At 34.5% G+C, this 24,451-nt stretch overlaps 3 protein-coding genes across 7 annotated transcripts; 2 read left to right on the top strand and 1 right to left on the bottom strand.

Moving 5' to 3' along the window:
- The first annotated feature begins 10 nt into the window (after positions 1–10).
- LOC128186912 (F-box only protein 42-like) lies at positions 11–5,070 on the top strand. Its single transcript, XM_052856887.1, has 9 exons — positions 11–310; positions 481–717; positions 1,004–1,107; positions 1,341–1,507; positions 1,658–1,754; positions 1,875–1,931; positions 2,177–2,293; positions 2,664–2,820; positions 3,596–5,070. The coding sequence occupies exons 1-9, from the start codon at positions 133–135 to the stop codon at positions 4,318–4,320; spliced, it is 1,839 nt and encodes a 612-aa protein (XP_052712847.1). The 5' UTR covers positions 11–132; the 3' UTR covers positions 4,321–5,070.
- LOC128186914 (uncharacterized) lies at positions 4,471–7,211 on the bottom strand. The gene is made up of 3 exons (XM_052856894.1): positions 7,068–7,211; positions 6,876–6,965; positions 4,471–6,752 (listed from the first exon to the last, which is right to left on the bottom strand). The coding sequence occupies exons 1-3, from the start codon at positions 7,156–7,158 to the stop codon at positions 6,562–6,564; spliced, it is 372 nt and encodes a 123-aa protein (XP_052712854.1). The 5' UTR covers positions 7,159–7,211; the 3' UTR covers positions 4,471–6,561.
- LOC128186913 (tumor necrosis factor receptor superfamily member 5-like) lies at positions 7,211–23,961 on the top strand. 5 transcript variants are annotated; one of them, XM_052856890.1, is made up of 9 exons: positions 7,211–7,461; positions 7,833–7,934; positions 16,717–16,853; positions 17,160–17,430; positions 17,707–17,862; positions 18,900–19,053; positions 19,394–19,533; positions 19,684–19,797; positions 19,967–23,961. In XM_052856890.1, exons 3-9 carry the CDS (start codon positions 16,722–16,724, stop codon positions 20,242–20,244), a joined length of 1,245 nt encoding a protein of 414 aa, XP_052712850.1. In that variant the 5' UTR covers positions 7,211–7,461; positions 7,833–7,934; positions 16,717–16,721; the 3' UTR covers positions 20,245–23,961. The 5 variants fall into 5 exon arrangements, with proteins under 5 accessions (XP_052712850.1, XP_052712848.1, XP_052712853.1 ...); XM_052856888.1 differs by lacking the exon at positions 7,833–7,934 and having other exon boundaries at positions 7,212–7,461; positions 19,967–23,960; XM_052856893.1 differs by lacking the exon at positions 7,833–7,934 and having other exon boundaries at positions 7,215–7,461; positions 19,397–19,533; positions 19,967–23,960.
- The last annotated feature ends 490 nt before the right edge of the window (positions 23,962–24,451 follow it).

Genomic DNA, 24,451 nt, shown 5'->3' with positions numbered 1-24,451 from the left:
GGATCGAAATACGTGTAATTTCTATGAAATTTGAGGAAACCGAATTTGTAAACAATAATTTCGACCTGGAAAACAGAAGAATTTATTGAACAAAAGGTTTCAAATAACAAGGAAGGCGTACTTGGCTTTACAATGGATCTGTCGCAAAAGGACTCCGCGGAAGAGTCTCAAAACTCCAGTGAAAGCTCTTCACTTCAAATATCAGATCTGCCAGAGGAAATCTTGGAGTACATTCTTATCCACTTGTCCCCTTACAGAGATTTAAAATGTGCCATGTCGGTAAACAGACAGTGGTATCGCCTTGTTCAAGGTATGTTAACATATAATTTGCACTGTATTCATGGTATTTGAAATTATAGTCGATGAGCAAATGCTGTCACTTGTTTCTAAATTCTACCATGAAGTTTATCCCAGAGTAATGCAAATACTATATGTCCATACATGTTTATGTTTACTTCATCAATTTACTTTGCCATACAGGTGTGATTCGTCAGATGTACCAGAACTTTTACGCTGGGATTTTAGAGGGGCAGTTGGCCTGGACAGGTATCACTCCTGAGGTGGGCTCTAACATTACTGAGCGATACTCTCACTGTGCCTGCTATTATGACAAATCCATGTACATATTTGGAGGATGCACCTCCACCAACACTACATTCAACGACCTGTGGAGGTTTGACCTCAAGGACAGACAGTGGATCAGACCACTTGCCATAGGTAGTGCATATCAAACAATAGATCCAAGAGTTTCCAGTGCAATCAATTCTATGCCTTACATGTGTTATATTTTTCGACAGATTTGGTTATTCTGCTCTTTTAACAACTGAATTTTATTTTCTGTAATATATGACTGATAATTTTCGTTTCTTTTCTCAACATTATCAAATTTTAAAAATATATGATTATCATATAATTATGCATTTTGATTGATTAAATATTACATTTTAATCATTTCTTGAATATTGTTTGGTGGGAATTGAATACTGTTATTTTTGTCTCTTAGGGACATATCCATCCCCCAAGGCTTGTGCTAGTTTGGTTGTGTACAAGGACAGTTTGGTTTTGTTTGGGGGATGGAGTCACCCCACCCCCTACCCTCTCCATCAGGTCAGTTCATGGTCAGCTTGCATGTCTAAATATATTATCATAACTGCCACAGTGACTGTAAAGCTTACTTTACAGTGGAAAGAGATAAAAAAAAAAGTTATTTTAGTTACAAAACAATTTAAGCTATCTCGATTTAAGGTATTTCTGAAATATGTAATAAATGATTGTTTTAACAAATTTTTGGAAGAATTTTAGTTTTTTTGTTTATATATATATTTTCCTAAATGATTCAGGCTGCCCGGTTTTTCTCTGAGTTACATATCTACAAACCGGAACCGAATCGCTGGTACCACATGAACACTTTGTCACCGGTCAGTCCCGCCCCCACAGCTGGTCACTCTGCCTCCATTGTGGGTGACAGGATGATTGTGTTTGGAGGATCCCATGTTCCTGGCACAGGGTAAGTGGTTGAGATATTTGATCTTTTTCTTACCCTGCAATCTGTTAAAGGTCTGACTGGTAAATGATGAAAATATTTTTCTTTTCTTTAAATGCAATCTGTTAAAGACTGATTTTAAAAAAAATATCTTTATGTCCATCTGTTTTACAGAAACAATGAAGTGTGGGTGTTTAATTTCATTGACTTGACATGGCAGAGGAAGCACACCAGCAACAAACGACCTAACCCTCGCTATGGACAGACTCAGGTAGCATTAGTAACTAATAACAGTACATGTAATTATTGTATGATATATCATGACATAAATAGAAAAGAAGATTTTCTTGTTTATTTCATCATTTTCTTATCATAATTTTTAACTTGACAGGTGACCTTGGATGAGAACCACATTCTAGTGATAGGGGGATGTGGGGGACCAAATCAGGTCAGTTTGTCCATCAGTTTACTATGTGTGTCAAACTAATGAAAACAAAGGCCCATTTAGAAATTGTCTATCTAAAATTTCAGAAAAAAAGACTACAGTAATAATCATCACAGTATTCAAAATCAAATTCCTAGTAAAATGTTTTTTATTTATTTTTAGACTTATTTTTGTCACCAGCAATTTCTGTATGACCTAATTTATTAGGTTTTCTTGACCTGTATTTACTATTTAAACCTTGATTTTAGATTTTCAATGACCTTTGGATTCTCTGTCTGGACACTGACCCCTGGAGCTGGCAGGAAGTGACCATCAATCAGCCAGAGTTCTCCGCCCCCCAACTGTGGTGTCACCCTGCATGCAAGGTCACTTACATTTTACTGACTATATACCCATGACATGTACTAGTAAACTTTAAAGAAAAAATCTTTGATTTCATGATCTTGACAATGAACACATGGCGGGTGCGACTGGTCGGCATGTGATGCTTACTCCTCCAAGGCACCTGATCCCATTTCTATCTTATGAGAGGTCCATGTTCCTCAGCTTAAATTTGTATTTTTCTTTGTGGATTTTTGAGATGGTTGACAGTTTTTTATTGTCATTTTTATATAATCATGATCATATATAAAATTAAATAGAATAAACTGCTAAATGTAATGTGTTAACAGCATTATGGATTCCTTGTTAAATACCTATTGAATTATAGAATATCTGTTGTTTTCCTTATAATAGGTAAATGACAAGATAATTGTGTTGAGTAAGCCTGCTAAACCTCTACGACCTATGACTGCTGACCCCAAGAAGCCCACCAGTTACGCCTACACGAACAACAAAATCTGGGTCCCTCCTCGGGAATCCCCCAGGGACTCTCCAGGACCCTCGGGTGGGGGTAAGTGTCTACAAATGCTCAGTTTTATTAAGTCTCTGTAAACTTGGACTTTGCTTTCTGATAAAAATTTGGTATATAAAAATTCTATTTAAAATGTTCATCCGCTCAGAATTGAAATACCGGTAAAGAATTTCAAGTAGAAAAGATAAAGTCAAGGGCTTGTTTAAATGAAATTAGGCACTGTAGGTGTTTATCAAACTGTCAATAAGTGTGGTTTCACATGTTTGTTAGTATAGTTGGTTTAGTTAATAGTAATATATTAGATCTATTTCTGCTGGGTGCCGGTCAGCCACAAGCTACAGAGCACAGGTTACCCAAGACATGAGTATCACAGTGACTCAAGTAAAATATAGGATCACAGCGTCAGATTTTAAAGTTATTCTTATTCAGTATTATGAGTGAACTATTTTAGGCCTTCAAAATTATGAAATCATATTTGTACTTAATTGCATGATTTGTGAAGTATATCCACCGATACAGATAATTCAATTTATCATAAATGTCACTTGCAATATTCTTTGCTATGAGAACATCTCCCTAGACAACAGTCTATATGTACAGTTAATATTCATTTGTCACTAGAATAATAGAATATAATACAAAGATAGTGTAAGAGAAGGTGATGTAAACCTAGGCTGATTAAAAAAACTAGCATGTGTGATGTAAAAGGAGCACAGAGTCCTATTTTTCACCATCCCAAGTTTTATGATATTATATAATACTTGATCATCTATAATGTCTATTCTATGAAATACATATGTTTTTTGTTATACAGCTGCTGCTACATTCAAGCGACCAGTTTCAGAAAGTGATGACAGCTCCAGTGCTGATGACGAAGAGAATTCAACTTCAAGGTCAGATAGGGAACATTTAGAGTTCAAACACCCTGGCGACACTGTTAGAGGTCGCGGTACATCACCCAGGAGATCCCCAATGTCTCACAGTCATCTCCAGAGTCACAGTTACATCACTGGCCCAGATTCCCCTGGACCTTCCATGCAGGCATTCACCAGCCCGGATTCTCCTGGACCTTCCATGCAGGCATTCAGTACCAGTGACTCCCGACCTGCGGTGCTAGGAGGGAGACACAATGCTGTGAAAAACCGAGAAAAGCAGCTGGAAGCTCTGAAGAAGTTTGAGGAGAGGCTGAGGGAAAGTTTGGCTAGACAGTCGGGAACGCAGGGTCATAACCAGTCGACTAATGATAGTTCTAGAAAAAATCGCCTGAGGGAGCTGCGTACTCCCATACATCTACATGTGCTGGACATCTCTAATATTGTGCAATCTCATACTGCCACATGGCAGCCAGTGAAAGAGAATTCTTCTTTGGAGGCTCCTGAGGAGACAATATTTTACACGCTAGTGGAGGGGCGGGGGGAATTGGTCATGTTTGGGGGGATTCAGAGGGACATTCAGTTTATGCAGAGGGGGATGGATGTCAAATCTCATGTGGTCAGCAACAACCTGTACATCCTGTCCCACTCACAAGTCTCCCTATGATCCCTCGCACAACTCTGCTCCTGTTTTATACAGTTGATTCGTGTCCACTCTTGAGTCCCTGTGTGTTTAACTGTTAGAAATCTAGTCCACATTTAGGAATTCCCACATCCTGCGAGTTGGAGCCAAATTGTGGCTGCTTTATTTTTAAAAAAAATTATCTTGAACTTTATAAGACCTGTGACTTTTTATCGACATTGTATGGTTAAAATATCTAAGAAAAATAGTTCTCGTTAATATCTAAATTTGACAGGTTGAATGTCTCGTTTAATATTTAGATTTCACCATGCATTCAGGTTTAATCGATGTTCAATAAGTCAGCATGAAATGTCGTAGCATGATTTTTTTTACATTATTAAATTATTGAGAGAAATACGTACACATCTTTATTTATAAAACAAAAAAAAACTGGTTGATTTTCTTTTTTACTAATTTCTGTTTTTATTGTTTACAATGCTTTAGGAATGCATTTCTAATGATCAAATGAAATTTGAACGTCACTTGTGAAGATACATGTACAAGCAAGATACAGGGCTCACAATTCTCTTGTCAAGTAAACAAGGCTCGTGCCCTGTTTTTGTTTACATAGGTTCAATATACCCGTAAAATAAAATTCCTTTTCAAGCTAATTTGTCTATCTTCATATTCATTTTAAGCATAATTAAACAGTTTTAACGTTTAATACGTCGTTTGCTTTAGGTCTAAAACTGGAATTTTTACTTCAACATTTAAAATGTAAATAAAAGTTTTGTTTACATAGCAAAGAATTGTAAGCTCTGTAACTCGCTTATAATTCAACAAATGACACTCAAATTTTGGTTGCCTATTAAGTATTAAACATGTTAAAAATGCATTACTGAAAAAATCAAAAAAATAATTTTGACCAAAATTGTGTCCATGCCTCTTTAATTGAAAGAGGAAATACATTCAGTATGTTTATACCTGTAATTTGAATGGATTCATGGTCAGAGTTTAACATGCTTAATGTATACCAGAAATCTGGTCAAAGGGAGATAACAGCTCTTTATCTTGATACCGGTATATAACAGGGGTATGTACCATTACAGATAGAATAATACATACCCTTTTCCATATTACAGCCAGAGACTCCAATATCAGCCCGAAGGCAAAAGGCCCAATGGATAATATTGGTCGAGGGCTGATACAGGATGTGATATGGGAAAAGGGTATCTATTATTATATTTATTACATACTTCGTATTATTAAAAATTAAAAAAAACATTACCTGGTAACTTGAACAAATTGATTTTACTGGTAAATATCAGTTGAAGGTAAAATGTATATGCTACTTTCATATGAGATTTAATTGTTTTAACCAGAGACATAAACAAATAAATAATTATTTATGTTTCTGTTTTAACAATCATGTAGCTACCGAACCGGAATTTCCTCAGGTTTTAAAAGTTAACTGCTCCAAACATTTGCTAGCATTTGAAGTTTTCAACTGCACTAAAAAATGTCAACTGAAACAAATGTGTTATTTTTGTCTGTTGACATGCACAAATGCCGAAACGAAAAAAAGGCAGAGGAGTTCCGCAAGGGGTGTGATACGGATCCGGATCAGCTCTACAGGGCTGATAACCTGTATCAGCCCCGGAGGCTGATACAAGTTTTGTGATGTCATCTATTTCACATATGCCAAAAACCTGTATTTGTTACTAAATATGTAATAAAAGGATCTACTGTACCTTAAGCCTATAAATTACGACCACAAGTTGCATTTATAGCTCGTAAAATTCAATGAAAGTTAAATAAAATTCTAGACATATGAAGTTGATTATTTTCAGTGATCAAGGTTGATGTATATAAGTAATCAACATTGCTCTGCAGCATGAAGTTTGTTATGTTGCCGTGTTGTTGATTATATACAGTAATGATAACGTGTTCACACACACATGCAGAGCATTTTTAAATGAAGCAATGGTGAGCTCATCATGCCTTTTTCTTGATGTATGGCTCTGGCATAAGTTCCCCAGTTTTATACAATTTAAAACAAGCAAAGGTTACTCTTTCAAAGTTGTCTATAACACATATACAAAAAAAAAAAAAAAATAAGTTGATCTGCGAATTATCAGTTCAGTGTGAACTTCACAATAATTTTATTGTCAACACTGTTGACAACAGTAATCTTTTTTGGTGACTTCATTGATGACAGTGCCACTTTAATTGACAAAGGTACCGGTACTTGTTCCATTGCTTACTCTTTCAGTAAATTTGGCCGATCTACGGCTCTAACTGTTCGGCTATTTCTGGGTGCCGTATTGAGCGTAGTTTTTCGGCCAGGTTCTTCAGTTGTAAGAGTCCGTTGGTTTCCTCCCTTTTCCATCGCAGCATCAGACGATATGTTTTCTCTACCGTGTCCTTATATTCTTTCTCTATCTCTTGGTAATCCTTCCGTGGAATGAAATCAGTGACTGAAATTTTGACAATAAAATTATATTACATAGACTACAACCCCCCCCCCCCCCAAAAAAAGGCATCACCAGTAGGAGTTATTGCCCCTGACGGAGCAAATGATGTGTTAGGTGTTTACTTACATGTCAACAGCCAGTGATGCAAGTCGTCGGCATCGCACACCTGCTGGGCGACCCACATTAGCTCCCAGTTTTCCACTTGTCGTGAAGAATCTGCAAAAATTAGACATGGAAACGGAATGTCTCGTCTGAGGATGAAAGTAACGTTATGTATCATAGGGACAGAAATATAAGTTTATGGCGATTTTTTTTTACCGTAAACAACGATGTTTCTGACAGTTGGTAAATGTCTTGGCTCTGGTACACCGACATCTCCCTGGCCTAGTGTTTTCGTTTCTCGCACCATTTTGGGATTTCCCCTGCGCTAAGAATAAACTTCGTAAGCATGTTTATGCGCACGCAATATTTGGGATATCCTTCGATAAAATGTCAGAAAGCGTGAAAGTTTTGAAGAGGCTGGAGGGTGGATGTAAAATTGATTTTCCCTCCTTGTTGCATAATTAAGTGTTGCGTTGTGTACGAGTGTTACAGTGAATATAGATAAACGGACTGTGACCTCGTGATAACCCCGACAAATTGGCCAAATACATGCAACCACAGAACTCTCGGGAGAGACAGTATTACGTAATCATTGGATCACATTAAAAAGGTGAGAATTTTATTTATCGCAAAATACGGCTTTAACATCCAAAAAACTCATCTTAAAATCTTCTGCATCTTTAATAATTTAATTTGTTTTTTTAATTTGTTTTACTTGAATTTTTTTATCTAAAAAATTATGGCATCAGTGATTTTGAATAAGGGGGAGGGGTGATATGTGATTACAGCAGGGGATGTTGGAGAATGCATCTGGCATCAAGAAACTCAAGGACATTCTAACTTACAGACCAAAATCAACTCTCAAAATAAAAATACGAAATATTTAAATATTCAATAGATTACCCCCCCCCCCAAAAAAAAAAAAATCCAAATATTTTTCAAATAAAAAATATTTAATCATTATATGTTCTTTATGTTCAGTGGGTGAAAAATTAAATTATAACATGTGGATAGCTACAATATGCAACAAACTAAGAAAAATAATGAGAGACGACTGCAGCTGACTGTAATAATGACCAAAGGGTGAGTGATTCAGGATAAAGAAATAGTATCTCGATCAGCTAGTGACGGACATAACAGTCGGGAATATGATTTTATGTCAGGCGTCTCATTTAGAGAAAGGTAAGTGAACCCGATTTATGTGGGCATGGAGGGAAGCAATCACTCGGCATCGATCCCTGCATGGTGAAAATTATCCCTCATTCTGATGGACAAGTAAGGTACATTAAATCATCCCCCCAATGATATTGATTTTGACTGTTGGATGACTTCATGCATTCCTTGGTCTTTATTTATATCTGCAGTTGCTGATGGAATAGCTACATCGTAACAATGCAGGGAAGGGTGTGTCCTTTATTGTAAGCAAACAAGATTAATGATAACGCTGAGTGTTAATTAATGATTTCTTGGACAGATATATCTTATGATTTAAAAAGAATTTTTATAAGATTGGTCAATACCTAACTGTTATAGATATTTATTTTAAATATCCATTATTTGGAGAGCTTAGTTAGAAATTATTGTCAGGAACATCTAGGATTAAAATCAATCTTAAAAAAAGAAACCATATATTTTTTGAAATTATAGTGCTAGTACAATACAGCTGCAGTGGTATTAGGAAAATGAAGAATAGGAATTTTCAAGAAACTCTCTCTAAAGTAACTTTTTAAAGCATGCTTGTATGGTCAGAAAGAAACATGTACCGTCAGTTGCAAGTTATTTTGAATAAGTTAAATTTACTGATGTGATATAATCATATTAATAGTATTTAGTTCATCATTCATCACAATCAGAAATACTTACTGTATGATGAAAGATTAAAGTAAAACTGTTGAAAATTCGAAAAACTAAAGTAAGTTGTGTTATACATGTACGCTTAGGTGAAAGACTTTTATTAATCGTTGAACATCTCCATGGTAACCCTATTGCTGATTGCCAAAGTCAGCTGTAAAAGTAAGACACCGCACACATTAAATAAAAAACAAATATAAAAATATGCTCCTGATGGAAATGTTGGCATATCAGCATCAAAGACTAACGTAATAATTAGTTTGGCAGACGTGTGCAGTGTTATTTGTGTGTTTATGTTGGCCTGTATCTTATCGAACTTCACTGAATGATTTCACCCCAGGATAAACATTGACAAGCATTTGTAAGGGTCTAATTGGAGAAATAATCATTTGTTCTGAATAAAATATTCATATCTCATGTGTTTTTAAAGTACTTGTTCGAGAATATTTCTGAAATAAAGGTTTAATTAGCTTGTAAAAGTGTCAGAGTGTGTGTGGTATTATATTGTTACTGAACACCAACTAAAGCTAACACAAACAAATAAGGTAAACCAGACCAGAACAAGAAATATGACTGTGTATTGGTTTTTAAATAACCAGGTGAATTTCAAAGATTTAAATTTAAACAGGTCTATTTATATCTCTTACTTATACAATTTAATTAAATGCAGGTACATTATGGTTTGCAATTCTTAGAAACAGGCTATTTGCTTACTAGTAAATGTACTTGATGGAAATTGTACATATATTATCTAGGTTTAAAAATCTATATATTAATAAATCAAAAAGATAAAATGAAAGTATAAAATCTGTACATCTAATTTGTAACAGTAATTAATATGGATAATCTGGATTGATATCAAAGGTGACGAAATGCTGATAGCTGCATTTATAGCCAATTCAGGTTAGGTTATAGAGTATATATTAAATGAATTGTAAGTCAATTTTAGTTTAGAAGTTTAAGGAGGCTCAGGATGGTCAACAGATTAAGAATTGAAACTACCTAAAATTTTAAGGTATGATTTGTTATAGCTACATTACATAAAAATGTCCATATTTTTTCCTTTTAAATTTAAATTATATAGGGCTCATCTTCTTAAGGTTATCAATACATTATGTCTTAAATTGACCATGGAGCCCTCTTTTTCCATGACATAATGTGGGAAATTCATTCAGACTTTCCAAATGAACACACAAGATAAAGTTGGATTAGATCTATAAGTATTTCGATTGTGAAATCATTGCATGATAACTATATTGGCAACACAGAAAAGTCAAAGGTCTGATAGATATAAAGTATCCTGCTATCAGAGAAACCACTGAGGGCCGGGCGTGGTCATAACTCAGCTGCTTCATGTCATTACTACCCGGTAATACATATGAGAGAGAGAGAGAGAGAGAGAGAGAGAGAGAGAGAGAGAGAGAGAGATTGAGATTGGCTGTCACAAAGAAAGAAAATAGGAAATAAAAAGAAGCAGTAAACTATACTGGATCAAGCTGTAAATGTCTTTTGGCAAATTTACAAAATCAAATATTTATTGAGATTGATGAACAGGAATTTATATTAATCTAGACACAGTATTCCAGTTAATGATTAAAACGGTGTGTTATCTGAAGGAAATGGACAATGTCCATGTCAATGGGTGATTAAAAATGTTGATGAAATGATAATGAGACAATTATTCATGTACAGGTACACAACTGACTTTAGTTTCTGAACTTTTCATACACATATATGAAATACTGGGCTGCATTTACATGTTCAAGTGTTTTACAAAAACATTTTCTAGATGATTTCAGTCTCTATTTGTACATTTTATTATTAGTGAAACATTTGGTAGCTGAATAGATAATTAGAATTCAAATCATAAATTCCTTTCTACAACTCAGCTCTGATAACTAATCTTGAAACAAAGTGACATTCCATCACTCGCTAGACAGATGCTGGAAAGGTATTATAATGCACTGTGTCCTGGTCATATCAGAGAGTGTATATTTCCCACTGAGTAATTAGCACTGCTCTCAATGCAGGTAACAAAACCAGGTATCATGTCGCTAAGCATTAGAATGAAGAAACCGGTAATATGAAGGAGTGTAAAGAGGAATTAAATGAAAATAGCAAGGGTGCATGGAAATAATTAATAAAAGATTACTGAGGCTAATGGCTCAGTCGGAATACGGAAATATGATTAAGAGAGAAAGTTTTTTTGTTTAATAAAAAATAGAGAAATAGGTGTCATAGTAAGATTTAAATTGATTTAAAAAATTAGTATTGGGTGGGGATGGCCGGGAGGGATAGAGAAATGTGATAAGTTGAAAATGATTACTCATAAGAAGAGTAAATATTTTATGTTTTATGTTATAGTATGCTATTACATGATGTGGTCACCAATCCAGTACGTACCAAGTCTGATAAATATTGATGGGATAGATCATAATCAGCTTTCAGTGGAGATTGTTATCTAGATAATGCCATGATTCAATACTAAACACTTTCCATCAGTGCAGAAATATTGATTGTACACGATTTCAAAAAATCCAAACCATGTATACAACAAATTGTAGAATCTATTGAAGGGCCTCTTTTGTCGGTTGTTTTTATTAGAGATCAAACAGTGGCCGTTTTGTACGGGACTGTTAATTTGTGAGCGGACATTAGCTCTATTTAATATTAATGAAATCTGCCCAGGGATATTGGAGAGTGGGTAAATACAAATGTTCTATCATGTGAAAGTTTTTCCTGTCAAAAACCTGCGGGATATGTATGAGGCTTCCTTCTTATTGATTCGGTTTAAATTGATTTGTTGTGTCGGCACAAAAGATACATTTCTTTTTTACTTTGGCTGTCCCCGCAGTGGATTATTAATCGATCAATTGGCGCGAATTATGTGTACATCAGGGTACTTGACTTTCGATCTTCAAGTGGTCTAATCTGTGTTGTTGATGCTTGTCAATGATCTCCAATATCATATCTCTCCAGTCATTAGCAGACTTGACACAAGTTGCTCGGACTCTTCAGGACAAGAGTGCCAGCTATTTAATTTTTCATCATTATACTTGATACCCTTTGAATGTGAAGCAGTTATAGCTTCTGTTTTTTATGCTTGGTTCTGAATGCTCCTATTGGTGGTAAGAGGTCAGGTTTTTTTAAATAAGAAATCTAATGGATATTATTAATATTTTTTATCTTTTAATTTTCTGATCTAAATTTACACCTGAAACCACAAGGAAAAAATTTGAATATATAATTAATGTCACAGAATTTTTGCTCTGACTGGATGACCAGTTGTTTCATGGATGTCCGCTGTGCATCAGTATTTCACAACATTTAAAAGGACACATACAATTCAAAGAGACAGAGAAATTTGTAAAATATTTCACATTTCTTAAACACTTGATTGCATAAATGTTCTGCTGCTTTTATTTATAAATATTAAACCCTATTCAAAAGAACGGACTGGTGTCTTGATATTGAGGGTGGATTGAGTTTCATGAAGTCTGTGGTTTCTACTGGTTGATACTGTGTGATTATCTTCAGTCGCATGCAGCGATCTAAGGCGGCACATGCAGGGTAATAGAGTGTTAAATATCTTTCTGTCCGAGCCTCGGTATAATCACCTCATGGCACAGGGCCCTGTCTGTGGATTACTTCAGGTTGATGAAGCCAAAGGTCGGTGACACCGGACACCTATTGATTGAATTAATAAAGGTGAGAATTGAAAGGTGAGATATTCAGGTGTAGGACAGGATCCAGGATTTAGTTGCACATTTCAAGTACCTGCATGCATAGAGTGAATCAGATAACACTGCCTGTGTAAGCTACAAGGTAACAGGTTCTAATTCTTTGTACTTTTTAATCTTAATTTTTATACCCAGTGGAGTTCTGTTGTGAAATTGGTAGCAAATTACATCACAGTTAGGTCTAAAGTTTGATCCTGGCTGCCACTCTCGATTTATCTCTGGTGACAGTTTTCAGGCAACTGATTTGTGTCTGTCACTATGAACTAAGCAATCTGTTTGAGGCAGGCAGATGTTGTGCATGTAATGTGTATTGTTTTGGAGCACAGTCTGCGACTCGCGTGTTATTTTGGTCCTCTCTCATAACCAGCTGTTACAGGTGATGTAAGTACGTTATAAGTGCATCCGCAAACTGTTAGTTACAGGTGATGTAAGTACGTTATAAGAAATCTATGAAAAATGAATTTGTTTCATCAGTACACCATTTAATCATATTAGATAAGGACCTTGTAACACATTTGCATATTTCTAATAGACAGTGTTTTGTGACGCATTAAAAAAAACCCAACACATTCTACACCCCCCCCCCCATTTTTTCTAGAAACTTGAAAGATTAGAGATTAGAATATGGCAAAACTGGAACAAACTATATATATGATTAATGGTGTCTGGTCCTCAGCAGTTTAAAGTTTAATTTTAGGAATTAAATTGTACATGTTTTATATTATAGATTTGGACTAAACATTCAATTTGCTGTCATAATTTAAAAAAAAAAATTAAACTAAGATGCCAAACAATTGCTATAATGTTAAATGTCTTTATACCATAATTATATTAGTTAACTTTTTAAAAATTCAATTTGATGCAATAAAAGAATAAAAGACTCTAACAGCTTTTTTTGTTCATAATTAGAACAACTTTAGATTAATCTAACAGGAGAAAAAAAATAGCATGCCATAGCAAATTTTGCACTCTTTAACTTTGTTAGCAGAATTATTTGGAACACGTCAGGCTATAACCTACCGGTAGATATACGATAATATTGTACGTAAGAATTATATTTAGCTTGCAAGCAACTGTCAGAGTTACAGCCCTTTCAATGCAGTCATAACTCTATGTAGCTACAATTGTTGTGTATGTTATGTGGAGTTGTGGAGGAAATGTAAACATGATGTTCATGAACCTACAGTGTTTTTCTTGGACTATGGTAAGGATGACTTTACATGGACCAACTGCTTTTAATTATGATTTCTAAAAGAAGTTTTACTCTGCCGTATTTGTTTTACTTTACCTGACATATAGTTACTGTATGTCAGGGACCATGTCGTGGACATTTTAGTTTACATTAAATGTTTGCTGGACTCATGTTTCGTGGACTTTAAACCTAATGTCTACTGTAAAGAACAGGGGCGTACAAGGCCTTGAAAAACCCCCCACTCAGAGCAATGAAGCATAACAATTTCAATTCAAGTTAGAATATTAATTTTTGACTTGTGTGCATTGTTTTCATTATAAATTTTACGATGAAAGTCAATATTGTGATTTCATTCTATTATCGATAACACGACAGGTATAGGTTTCCAAATTAAGCTGCACACCGTTTTTTGCTTTAATCTTGGACCATTCGCTGTTCTTAATTACAAAATTAGGTATGAATGGGTCCTGACTCCATCCTAAAATTACTTTTTTTTTAAGAATAAGTTTACATTGATTTTTATTATTGATTTATTAAAATGGAGTCTAGACCGATAATGGGTCAAATTTGTGATTTTCAGCAAAAAAGTTTTACTTTATTAATAATTGTCAAAGAGTTCAATTAATTCACACTTACTCTAATGTGGCAACGTTGCTCACTGTGATGGGCGGAGGCTCGTAGTCCATCCATCTCCATGGAGAGGGTGTTCGAATTTATAGACGGCGTTTTATTTTTAATTCATTTGCTTTTAAGTAAAATATGTTTTGCTTTTTTCTTGGATTATTATGAGAAAAAAAAATCTTATACCATTTATATAATGACAACAATTACGTAATGTTCATAATCTGTACACACAATGTTGGATAAAAATAGCGCTAGCACATGAATTCTTGTATATTTTGTATTTGTAAGAGAATGCAGTTCTATATTATTAATGTACATGTACTGATGCACACTTTCAAATGTAAAAGATCAAAGGTGTCTGTATTTTCAGGGACTATATTGAGGTGTTGTCTGTATATTTCAGGGACTTTGTTGAGGTGGTGTCTGTATATTTCAGGGACAACATGGAGGTGGTATCTATATATTTCCGGGACTATGTTGAGTTGGTATCTTTATATTTCATGGACTATGTTTATGAGGTGTTTGTATATTTCAGGAACTTTGTTGAGTTGGTGTCTGTATATATCAAGGAGTAGGTTGAAATGGTGTCTGTTTATTTTGGGACTATGTTGAGGTTGTATAATTATCAGGGACTATGTTGAGTTGGTGTCTGTATATTTCATGGACTATGTTGAGGTGGTGTCTGTATATTTTAGGGACTATGTTAAGGTGGTATCTGTATATTTCAGGGACTATGTTGAGGTGGTGTCTGTATATTTCAGGGACTTTGTTGAGGTGGTGTCTGTATAATCCAGGGACTATGTTGAGGTTTAATCTATGTATTTCAGGGACAATGTTGTGGTGGTATCTATATATTTTAGGGACTGTGTTGAGGTTGTGTCTGTGTATTTCAGCTACTATGTTGAGTTGGTATCTTTATATTTCAGGGACTATATTAAGGTAGTTTCTGTATATGTCAGGGACTATGTTGAGGTGGTGTCTGTATATTTCAGGGACTACATTGAGGTGGTGTCTGTATATTTCAGGGACTATGTTGAGGTGGTGTCTGTATATTCCAAGGACTATGTTGAGGTTTAATCTATGTATTTCAGGGACTATGTTGTGGTGGTGTCTGTATATTTCATGGACTATGTTGAGGTGGTGTCTGTGTATTTCAGGGACTATGTTGAGTTGGTAATTTATATGCCAGGGACTATGTAAAGGTAGTTTCTGTATATGTCAGGTACTATGTTGAGGTGGTTTCTGTATATGTCAGGGACAATGTTGAGTTGGTATCTTTATATTTCAAAGACTTTGTTAAGGTGGTTTCTGTATATGTCAGGGACTATGTTGAGGTGGTTTCTATATATGTCAGTGACTATGTTGAGGTGGTGTCTGTATATTTCAGGGACTACATTGAGGTGGTGTCTGTATATTTCAGGGACTATGTTGAGGTGGTGTCTGCATATTCCAGGGACTATGTTGAGGTTTAATCTATGTATTTCAGGAACTATGTTGTGGTGGTGTCTGTATATTTCAGGGACTATGTTGAGGTGGTCTATGTATATTTGAGGGACTACATGGAGGTGGTATCTATATTTCAGGGAGTATATTGAGTTGGTATCTTTATATTTCAGGGACTATGTTGAGGTGTTTCCTGTATATGTCAGGGACTATGTTAAGGTGGTGTCTGTATATTTCAGGGACTTTGTTGAGTTGGTGTCTGTATATATCAGGGAGTACGTTGAGATGGTTGAGATGTTGAGGTGTTATATTTATCAGGGACTATGTTGTGGTGGTGTCTGTATATGTCAGGGACTATGTTGAGGTGGTATCTGTATATTTCAGGGACTATGTTGTGGTGGTGTCTGTATATTTCAGGGACTATGTTGAGGTGGTGTCTGTATATTTCAGGGACTATGTTGAGGTGGTGTCTGTTCATGTCAGGGACTATGTTGAAGTGGTATCTGTATATTTCAGGGACTATGTTGAAGTGGTGTCTGTATATTTCAGGGACTATGTTGAAGTGGTATCTGTATATTTTAGGGACTATGTTGAGATGGTGTCTTATATGTCATGGACTATGTTGAGTTGGTGTCTGTATATTTCACGACTATGTTGAGGTAGTTTCTGTATTTTTCAGGGACTACATTGAGGGGGTGTCTGTATATTTCAGGGACTATGTTGAGTTGGTATCTTTATATTTCAGTGACTATGTTGAGGTTTAATCTATGTATTTCAGGAACTATGTTGAGGTTTAATCTATATATTTTAGGGACTATGTTGAAAACCTGTTATTATCTGTATATTTCAGGGACTATGTTGATGTGGTGTCTGTATATTTCAGGGACTATGTTGATTTGGTGTCTGTATATTTCAGGGACTATGTTGATGTGGTATCTGTATATTTCAGGGACTATGTTGATGTGGTGTCTGTATATTTCAGGGATGATGTTGATGTGGTGTCTGTTTATTTCAGGGACTATGTTGAGGTGGTATCTGTACATGGTGAGCTCCCTGGTTGTGACTGTAGAGGGGACCTGTAAGACAGACTACACATACATAGTTGACAACACAAATCTCATCTGTGGCTGCTGCGCCCCGGGATTCTACAAGGTATTGTTGATAACATTATATTACTGCATGATTAAAGAAGTAAAATTCATCGTCATTTGTTAAAAACACGATATATATATGTAACTTATAAAACAACTAGGATCGATCATCGATTATACATCCAAACAAATGTACAGTCTATACCTTAAAGCTACCAATGGCTGATGAAAAAACACAAATTGAAAAAACTACTGGTGTTTGACAAATAGTTTCAAACAATAATAGCATTTAATGTTAGATATATTAAACAATCTCTTTTTAAAGCTTTAGAGGCTGTACCTTTGTAGATTGTTGTATAAATTACAGGAGGCAGACTGTCAGGAGACGAACAAGTCGGCCAAGTGTAAGGTGTGTTCGGACGGGGAGTTCAGTCTGTATCATAACCAGGCCACGCGGTGCCACCCTTGTACCATCTCCTGTACTGACAGGAACTCCCAGCTGGTGGAGAACTGCACCACTCGATCCGACAGCCACTGCCAGTGTAATGAAGGGTTTTTCATAAAATACAGGTCAGCGGGGGAGAGCTATTGTGACCGACATTCCAAATGTCTGCCTGGGTTCTATGTCCAAAAATTAGGTCAGTCTTTTTAGTATCTGTATACCAGGTATATTACACAGCACACACAGCCAATTTGATATGTGTTTGTTTTTAACTACACATAAGCTTTCATTAATAATGTTTCTATTTTAAATTTAACAGTTCTAGAATTATTGACAAAGGTAATATTTTAAAATTATAAAATGGGAATGGTGAGTTTTTTATTTTAATCACAAAACTTTCTTGAGTTAGGTCATTTGAAAAGAAACATTTTTAACATAAAATTGCATTAATGATATGTTACTTATGTTGTAGGCACTGCTACAGATGACACGGTGTGTGTATCCTGTCCAACTGGAACATTCCAGGACCAATACAACTTTGAGCTCCAGTGTAAAAACTGCTCCACATGCTCCTCTTCCTCAGCAGAAACACAGGCCTGCACTGCACAGACAGATACAGAGTGTGGGAGTAAGTCAGACAGTGGGGGTAAATGACCTAGTCAGAAAGATATAGAGATACATTGTGGAGGTAAATGACCTAGACAGACAGACAGACAGACATACATTGTGGGGGTAAAGGACCTAGACAGACAGGCAGACAAATGGGCAGACAGATGGATGAACGGGCAGACAGATGGGTAAATGACCAACTGGTAGACGGACAGAAAATGGAGGTATATTAATAAGTGTTAGAAACACTATATGCCCACCTAGAGAGAAAGCCTTATCTGATTATCATATACATAATAATCAGTCTGTAAAAGTGTATGTGGTGCAATATCTTTTCTTCATATTATATTTTATACAATTCAAGAAAAAAATTATACCTAAGCTTAAGGTAACTCCGTACCTATAAAATCATGGGTTCAAAGTTAAAAACTTACCTTTTTTTTAACTTATTGGACTTGAATTTCATCAAAAAATAAATAAAATATATATGTATCCATACTACTGAAGATGTAAGGTAATAAAAACCAAAGGCTGAAATTATCATCTGAAAATCACTCTTGTTTTGTTTAAAAATTAAATATAAGTGGATGGATACTTGTTTGTCTATTTAAATTTTATTGCTTACTATGCCAGAAAACTAAAATTAATTTTAAAAAAAGAAAAAATTGTTTACATTAGAAAAATTATAGCATTTTAAATATATCACTTAGAGAAAAGTAGAAAAGAGTTATTTCCCTTTGTCATTATTGAATTATGTCGAATATAAGGATGAAAAACGCTTATTAAATATCTCCAAGTAAACAATGATTTGAGTTTTTGATGTGCACCTATGATAACATTGAAATTACAAATCTACTTGCGAGAATTTTAATGAATTCATGGTTTATGTAAAATGTATGACGTCACACGAGGGTGGATTTACTTTAAGCTTTGAATTTAAGAATTTGTTTTGTTGTATATCAGAAGCTGTGGTTTTATGTACAAAATATAAATGTTAAATTAAATACCTGATGTCAGATTTGATGACCTTGTGTAGTTTCCGAGAATTTTGTACAGATAAACCGACACCTCAAAGTGAGAGAGAAAAGGACACATCTGACCCCGGGGTGATAGTGGGCATTGTGGCAGGGGTCCTGGTGGTGGTGGCAATCATTGTTACCGTGGTGATGTGTCGCAGGCGAGTCTGTCTACCCCAAAGCCAAGAAAAGAGGTAAACTCTGATGTAAACAATGCTGCTGTTACATAATCACTGACCCCACAGAAACATTCTCAGTAATTATATTTGTTTTACTGGTATATAGGAACCCTCATTATTTATTTTAGTTTATGATTTTTGTCAAACTAGTTGTAAGTTTTTATACCAGAGCCTTGGCAAAGTGATAAACACTCCAAAACACACAAAAATACTGCTTATTGGTGTTGACATTAAATTAAAGGATATAAAATGAACATGTAAATTGGAAAACCTGGTAATGAAATGGAATAAGGTATTGAGTATTTTTTAAATCACAAAACGTAAAGCTCTTTTTGATATAATTTTTGTGTTTAAGCAGGCATGAAGAAGATGAGTTACGACATGTCACAGCGGCCAATGGACAACCGATCTCAGACCAGGGGAATCAGCAAGGATTTACAAATGGACAGATGTACACTCTGATTGTGCCAAATGTAGAGGACACACCAGTGAGAGGTAACTCACTAAAGAGATTTATAGAACTTGTGTTGTATGAGATGATTTAATGGAATTTAATGATAACGAGATTTATAATCAAGTGAGTTGTATGAAATAATAGGCCAGTGAGTGGTCATGCATGATGTTGCTATGATTTTATCCTTCTAGAGCGTTCTACAAGTCGTAGAGAAGTAGTGGAGAGAGGTTGGATGGACCTTAGTCTTTTTCTACAAAAAAATCTCCCTATCAGTGACTGGAAGTTCATCATCAGGGAGTTGTTCTGTAAGTATATATATGTACCTGCAGTTTGGTGTGTTATGATATTTTTGTGATTTTAATGTTTTGATGCTTCAGATAAATGTATTATAAGTTTCATACATTCTTAAAATTGTTTTTGAATTCTGTAAAAACATGGACATAAGTCACCATAAATGATGTGATTACTTTATAGTGTCTGTTGGGAAAACAGCTGACCACGTTATAGAGGAACACGAGGCAAATCATCAGCGGAACGTGCGGGAACAGATATACTGCTGTCTGATCACCTTCAGCCAGCGCACGGATATGTGTTCATTTGACCTTCAGAAGCTGGTTGACATTCTGAGTAACCACGAGCACACGGAGTTAGCGACTAGTATTCAAAACGATGAACGATTCACTGTGCTGTTTCCCAACATGTCTTCTGAAAACAGCGACACAGAGTTCAGTGATGTTCCTAGAAACCAGTGATGTTTGTTTTTCTGTGCTTTGACTTCCATTTGTATCTATCAGTGGAGTTTGTACATGTTTTTGTCTTGCCATAACTGTGATTCTTGTGTTTGAACTGCTTCATAAACAAAGTTAATGATCAATCTGAGCAAATATTACAAAGGTTAGGTATTGGTTCACACTGTCACTGTGAAGATTTTTTAGTTGTAAATTTTGCATTTCTCTTGTAATTTGATAGATCTTATACAGTATAAAATCATGTAAAGGTATGAAGCAGCTGAATATGAACTTCTTTGTATAATGAAAGCTATTTATTTGGAGATAATGTTGTGAGATCAAGATAGTATTATGAAAATTTATCTCCTATTAGACAAAGGTAAACTAGATGACTAATAGGGACACAGTTAAATTATTCCATGTCACTGTATACTAGTCACAAAAACTACAAACAAGAATAGATTACTTGTTGTTGAAACATAATGGCAGGGCAAAAGTTTCACTCCTCAACAATGTTTCCATTCACTTGCAAGGTAAAATATCTGCATTACAATTAGTTTAAGCCTTTCTTGTTTAGCTGTTTTAAAAAGATGGAAAATTCATTTGTGATGAATTGAAAACTGTACATTCAGGTTAAAGGATCAAGGTCACAGTTCATATATCACAGGTCATGGAAGTTGACCTTTTATGACACTCTTATACTATTCGTTCTTTGCATGATTAATGATTGGAGAGTGTGTAATCATATTTTGACAGGATGGATTGAAATAATGCATTGATATAGTCACTATTGATTATCAGTGATAACTCATCACATATCAGACATAGATCTCATTGAAATGTATTCAGTTAAAGGTTGTATGCATTATTTATATGGTAATTATTCAGTTTTCGGGTGTTTTTGTTTATTGCCTATATATACTATTAACTTGTTCAGTTTTGCTTGTATACTACGTGTATTAGCTTGGAAAGTTCTGAAGTTTTTTTTACAACTGACATGACTCATAAATGAATACAATGTACTTTTAGTCCCCAAAAAAATTGAAGCAAAGCTGTCTCCCTGTAGTTTGATTGGAAATTGATTATTCAACTTGCATTCCTTGCATTGTTATTCTGTATTGGTTGTTATCATGTTTTACATTCAGTAGTTAGATTTTTCTAACTTTTATATCGAATCTTCAATTATTATTATTTTCATTATTTATTTATTTATTATTCACTAGTCCCAAAATTGATCTGGAGATGATGGCAATTATTTAATGTACGTCTGTGATTTTTCCCAATACACATGCAGGCAAATCAATATGTGTTAGAAAACATTAGGATTATGCAGTCTCCTAGGCAAAAATGTTCAGAAATTATTATTGGTGCATTTCATATGTTGTTTTTCATCTGATAAAAAGGTCATTTTCTTGTTCTTGATTAATCATAAGTGGTCGAACTTTCTTATATTCTGATGAATTATAGGTTCATAACATTTTTTGGTTTTATGAATAGAATGTGTGGTACATCCACTGGTTCATGTACTAGTGGAGAAGACCAGAGCAGTACTGACTGTTAAAATATTGTAGCTTTCTTGGATTTTTTTTCTCTTGATCTGACTACAGTGTAGTCCAAATATATGTGATGTTTTCTTGCCTTATCTAATGATTTTGATATTTTACTTGCCAAGAAAATGTCAGAATCAGTGCCATTACAAAAATTGGAAATTTATCGCCTCCGGCATTTTGTCTCAATTTTAATAAATGTATCCTTAAACTCACCAATATATTGCTTAAAAAGTATTCTACTCCATATTTTGATAATCACTTTAATAAAGAATTGTACATATTAACCCTATATTGTCTAGTATGTATGAATCAAACATGTTAAACATGTATGAATCAAAACAAATCTTGACAGTTCGATAAATTGTGTTCAACAGTCTGTTGATGGAATGTAAGAACCCAATAAAAGCGATATATATGAGTACTAGAAATGTCGTTTTATCAATAAGTTGTGAGTTAAACATTTGATTTGACTCACAAACATCTAAAATTGAACATGCCGCCTTCAGTTGGGGCAGTGAATTCCCAGTTTTTGTTATGGCGCCGGTTCTGACGTTTTCCTGGCAAGTTAGATATCAAAATCATTTTAAAAAAGCCAGGAAAATATCAGATATATCAGACTACTTTCTTTACTGTTTACAGTGAATTGTAACTTTATGATGTCTTCCACCTAGAGATGTTTTAAATTTTTCATTATTTATATCAAATATTTAAACAGAAATAAGTTATTTACACCTGATTTCACCCGACTTTGATATTGTCATCAGTGTGATGCCTGCATTGATGTTGTGAGTTTTACCTGTGACAGATCTATAGATAGGGTTTTAGATGTTGCAGATCTTTTGATAGGGTTTTACACGCGACAGATCTGTGGAAGTGGTTTTATATATGATAGATCCACGTGTATTGCTTTTTAATGTCTGGCTTATAGACTTGTAAAGTTAATAGACTTACTTATTACTTCGATACAAGGGTAAAGTATTTGCAGGTCAATGTTTTGCTCAAGTGTTACAATGTTATCTTTATTAATCATGTAAATACGTTTTGGTTTACGTGTAATATGACAGTTGCCTCGGAGCGTCATTTTCCCGTACTTTTTTGTTATTTTGACTTCCTTCTATCGCATGTGTTATTGTTACTGTTTTGTTTCTCTATCTAGATGTAATCTACGTATTGTGTTGGTGTTCATATAATGACACACTCAGACACAGAGTGCTCAAATACCAGTCCCAGTTCTAGCTTTAAATCCACTTTTACTGTTGATACTTATTTATACATACATGAATTGCTACTCATCTTTCAATTGCTTAGGTTTGTGAATTAGACCACGGTTTTTGTGTACATGTGTATATAAATGTTTGTAATTACCCTTGTAATGTAACTCATAAAATGAGCGCTAATTTGAAATACATGTTAGATATGATGCACATTTTGCAATATTTCTATTCTATTTAATTTTTTTCTATTAGTCTGTATTTCATAAATCTTAAAATTTTGTCCTATTCTTTATTCTTAATTTAATCATTCAAACACTTCTTAGAGTCGAATTGAAGTACAATACATGTGTTCATTTATATTATATATATAATATACAATAAGTTAATTAAGTGTTTTTAAACATGTAATACTTTTGTTCAAAATCATTGGAAAAAAATCTTAAAACAAGCTTTATTTTTATTTAGCAAAGTTAAAATCTTTTTTATCCAAGACTAAATTTATCATGTTATCAAAAATGTATGTCCTGCTAGTATTAAAATTACTTTTATAAATCTTATATTTTTTTGTCTCTTACATGTGCCAAGACAAAAATTGATGAATACTTTTTCATCCCAATATATAAGTCTGTTGTTGACACAGAGAGATCCTTTTTCATTTTTGATGAAATATCACAACTTTTATAAACTTTTATAAACTTACTAAATAAATGCTAAATAATTTCTATTTGCTTTCCTTAGAAACTGAAAATTATATCGAAGCAGAATAGCAGAATATGCTGCTAAGCTGCTTTTGATCAGAATTAATTTGTAAATGCATGTTTGTTTTTTTTTTACTTTTCAATGAGCGTTCTTTGCATATTTGTAAGAGAGAGAGAGAGGAGAGAGAGAGAGAAAGAGAGATTTTGTTCCAGTCTGGAAAATGATTTACTCATGTGTTTTGTCAAACAATAGACTAAGTTTGATTAATAAACTATTGAAGTTGATTATTTACCATCATTTGTCTTGTGGTATATTTAAACAGGAATACTCTTCAAAGGAACCTGTGAAATTCATTTTATTTTTTTAGTGCAGGTTCCTGCACAGATCCGGGGATGGGGGGTTCCGGTTATTTATTTGGATTCCCAACTTCAGTAGTTCAGTAATGAACCATAAAAATTATTCATTAATTCATATAAAAATGAACATGGAATATTTGAATTCATTTTGGTATTATGAGCTCCAGTCTTACTTCAAATGGATACTTTTTTGTTTTATCATGGTATAATTTTGTGTGGGTGATCTTCAATTTTTAAAGACCCCAGCGCCATCCGAACTCATGACAGACAGATTCATAGTTAACACTCAGACCCACTGCACTAAGCTGTCAATCAACAAATCTGGGAAAGAAAAGATTTAAAATCAAATATTACACTTGATTTTATTGTTTACATCGATAGGAGATGTGTCACAATATAGAGGTGGCCCATA

Source organism: Crassostrea angulata, chromosome 6 (assembly GCF_025612915.1).
Source record: "Crassostrea angulata isolate pt1a10 chromosome 6, ASM2561291v2, whole genome shotgun sequence".
Taxonomy (NCBI): domain Eukaryota; kingdom Metazoa; phylum Mollusca; class Bivalvia; order Ostreida; family Ostreidae; genus Magallana; species Magallana angulata.
The sequence above is the reverse complement of the archived record's forward strand: the minus strand, read 5'-3'. Positions and strand labels throughout refer to the sequence as shown.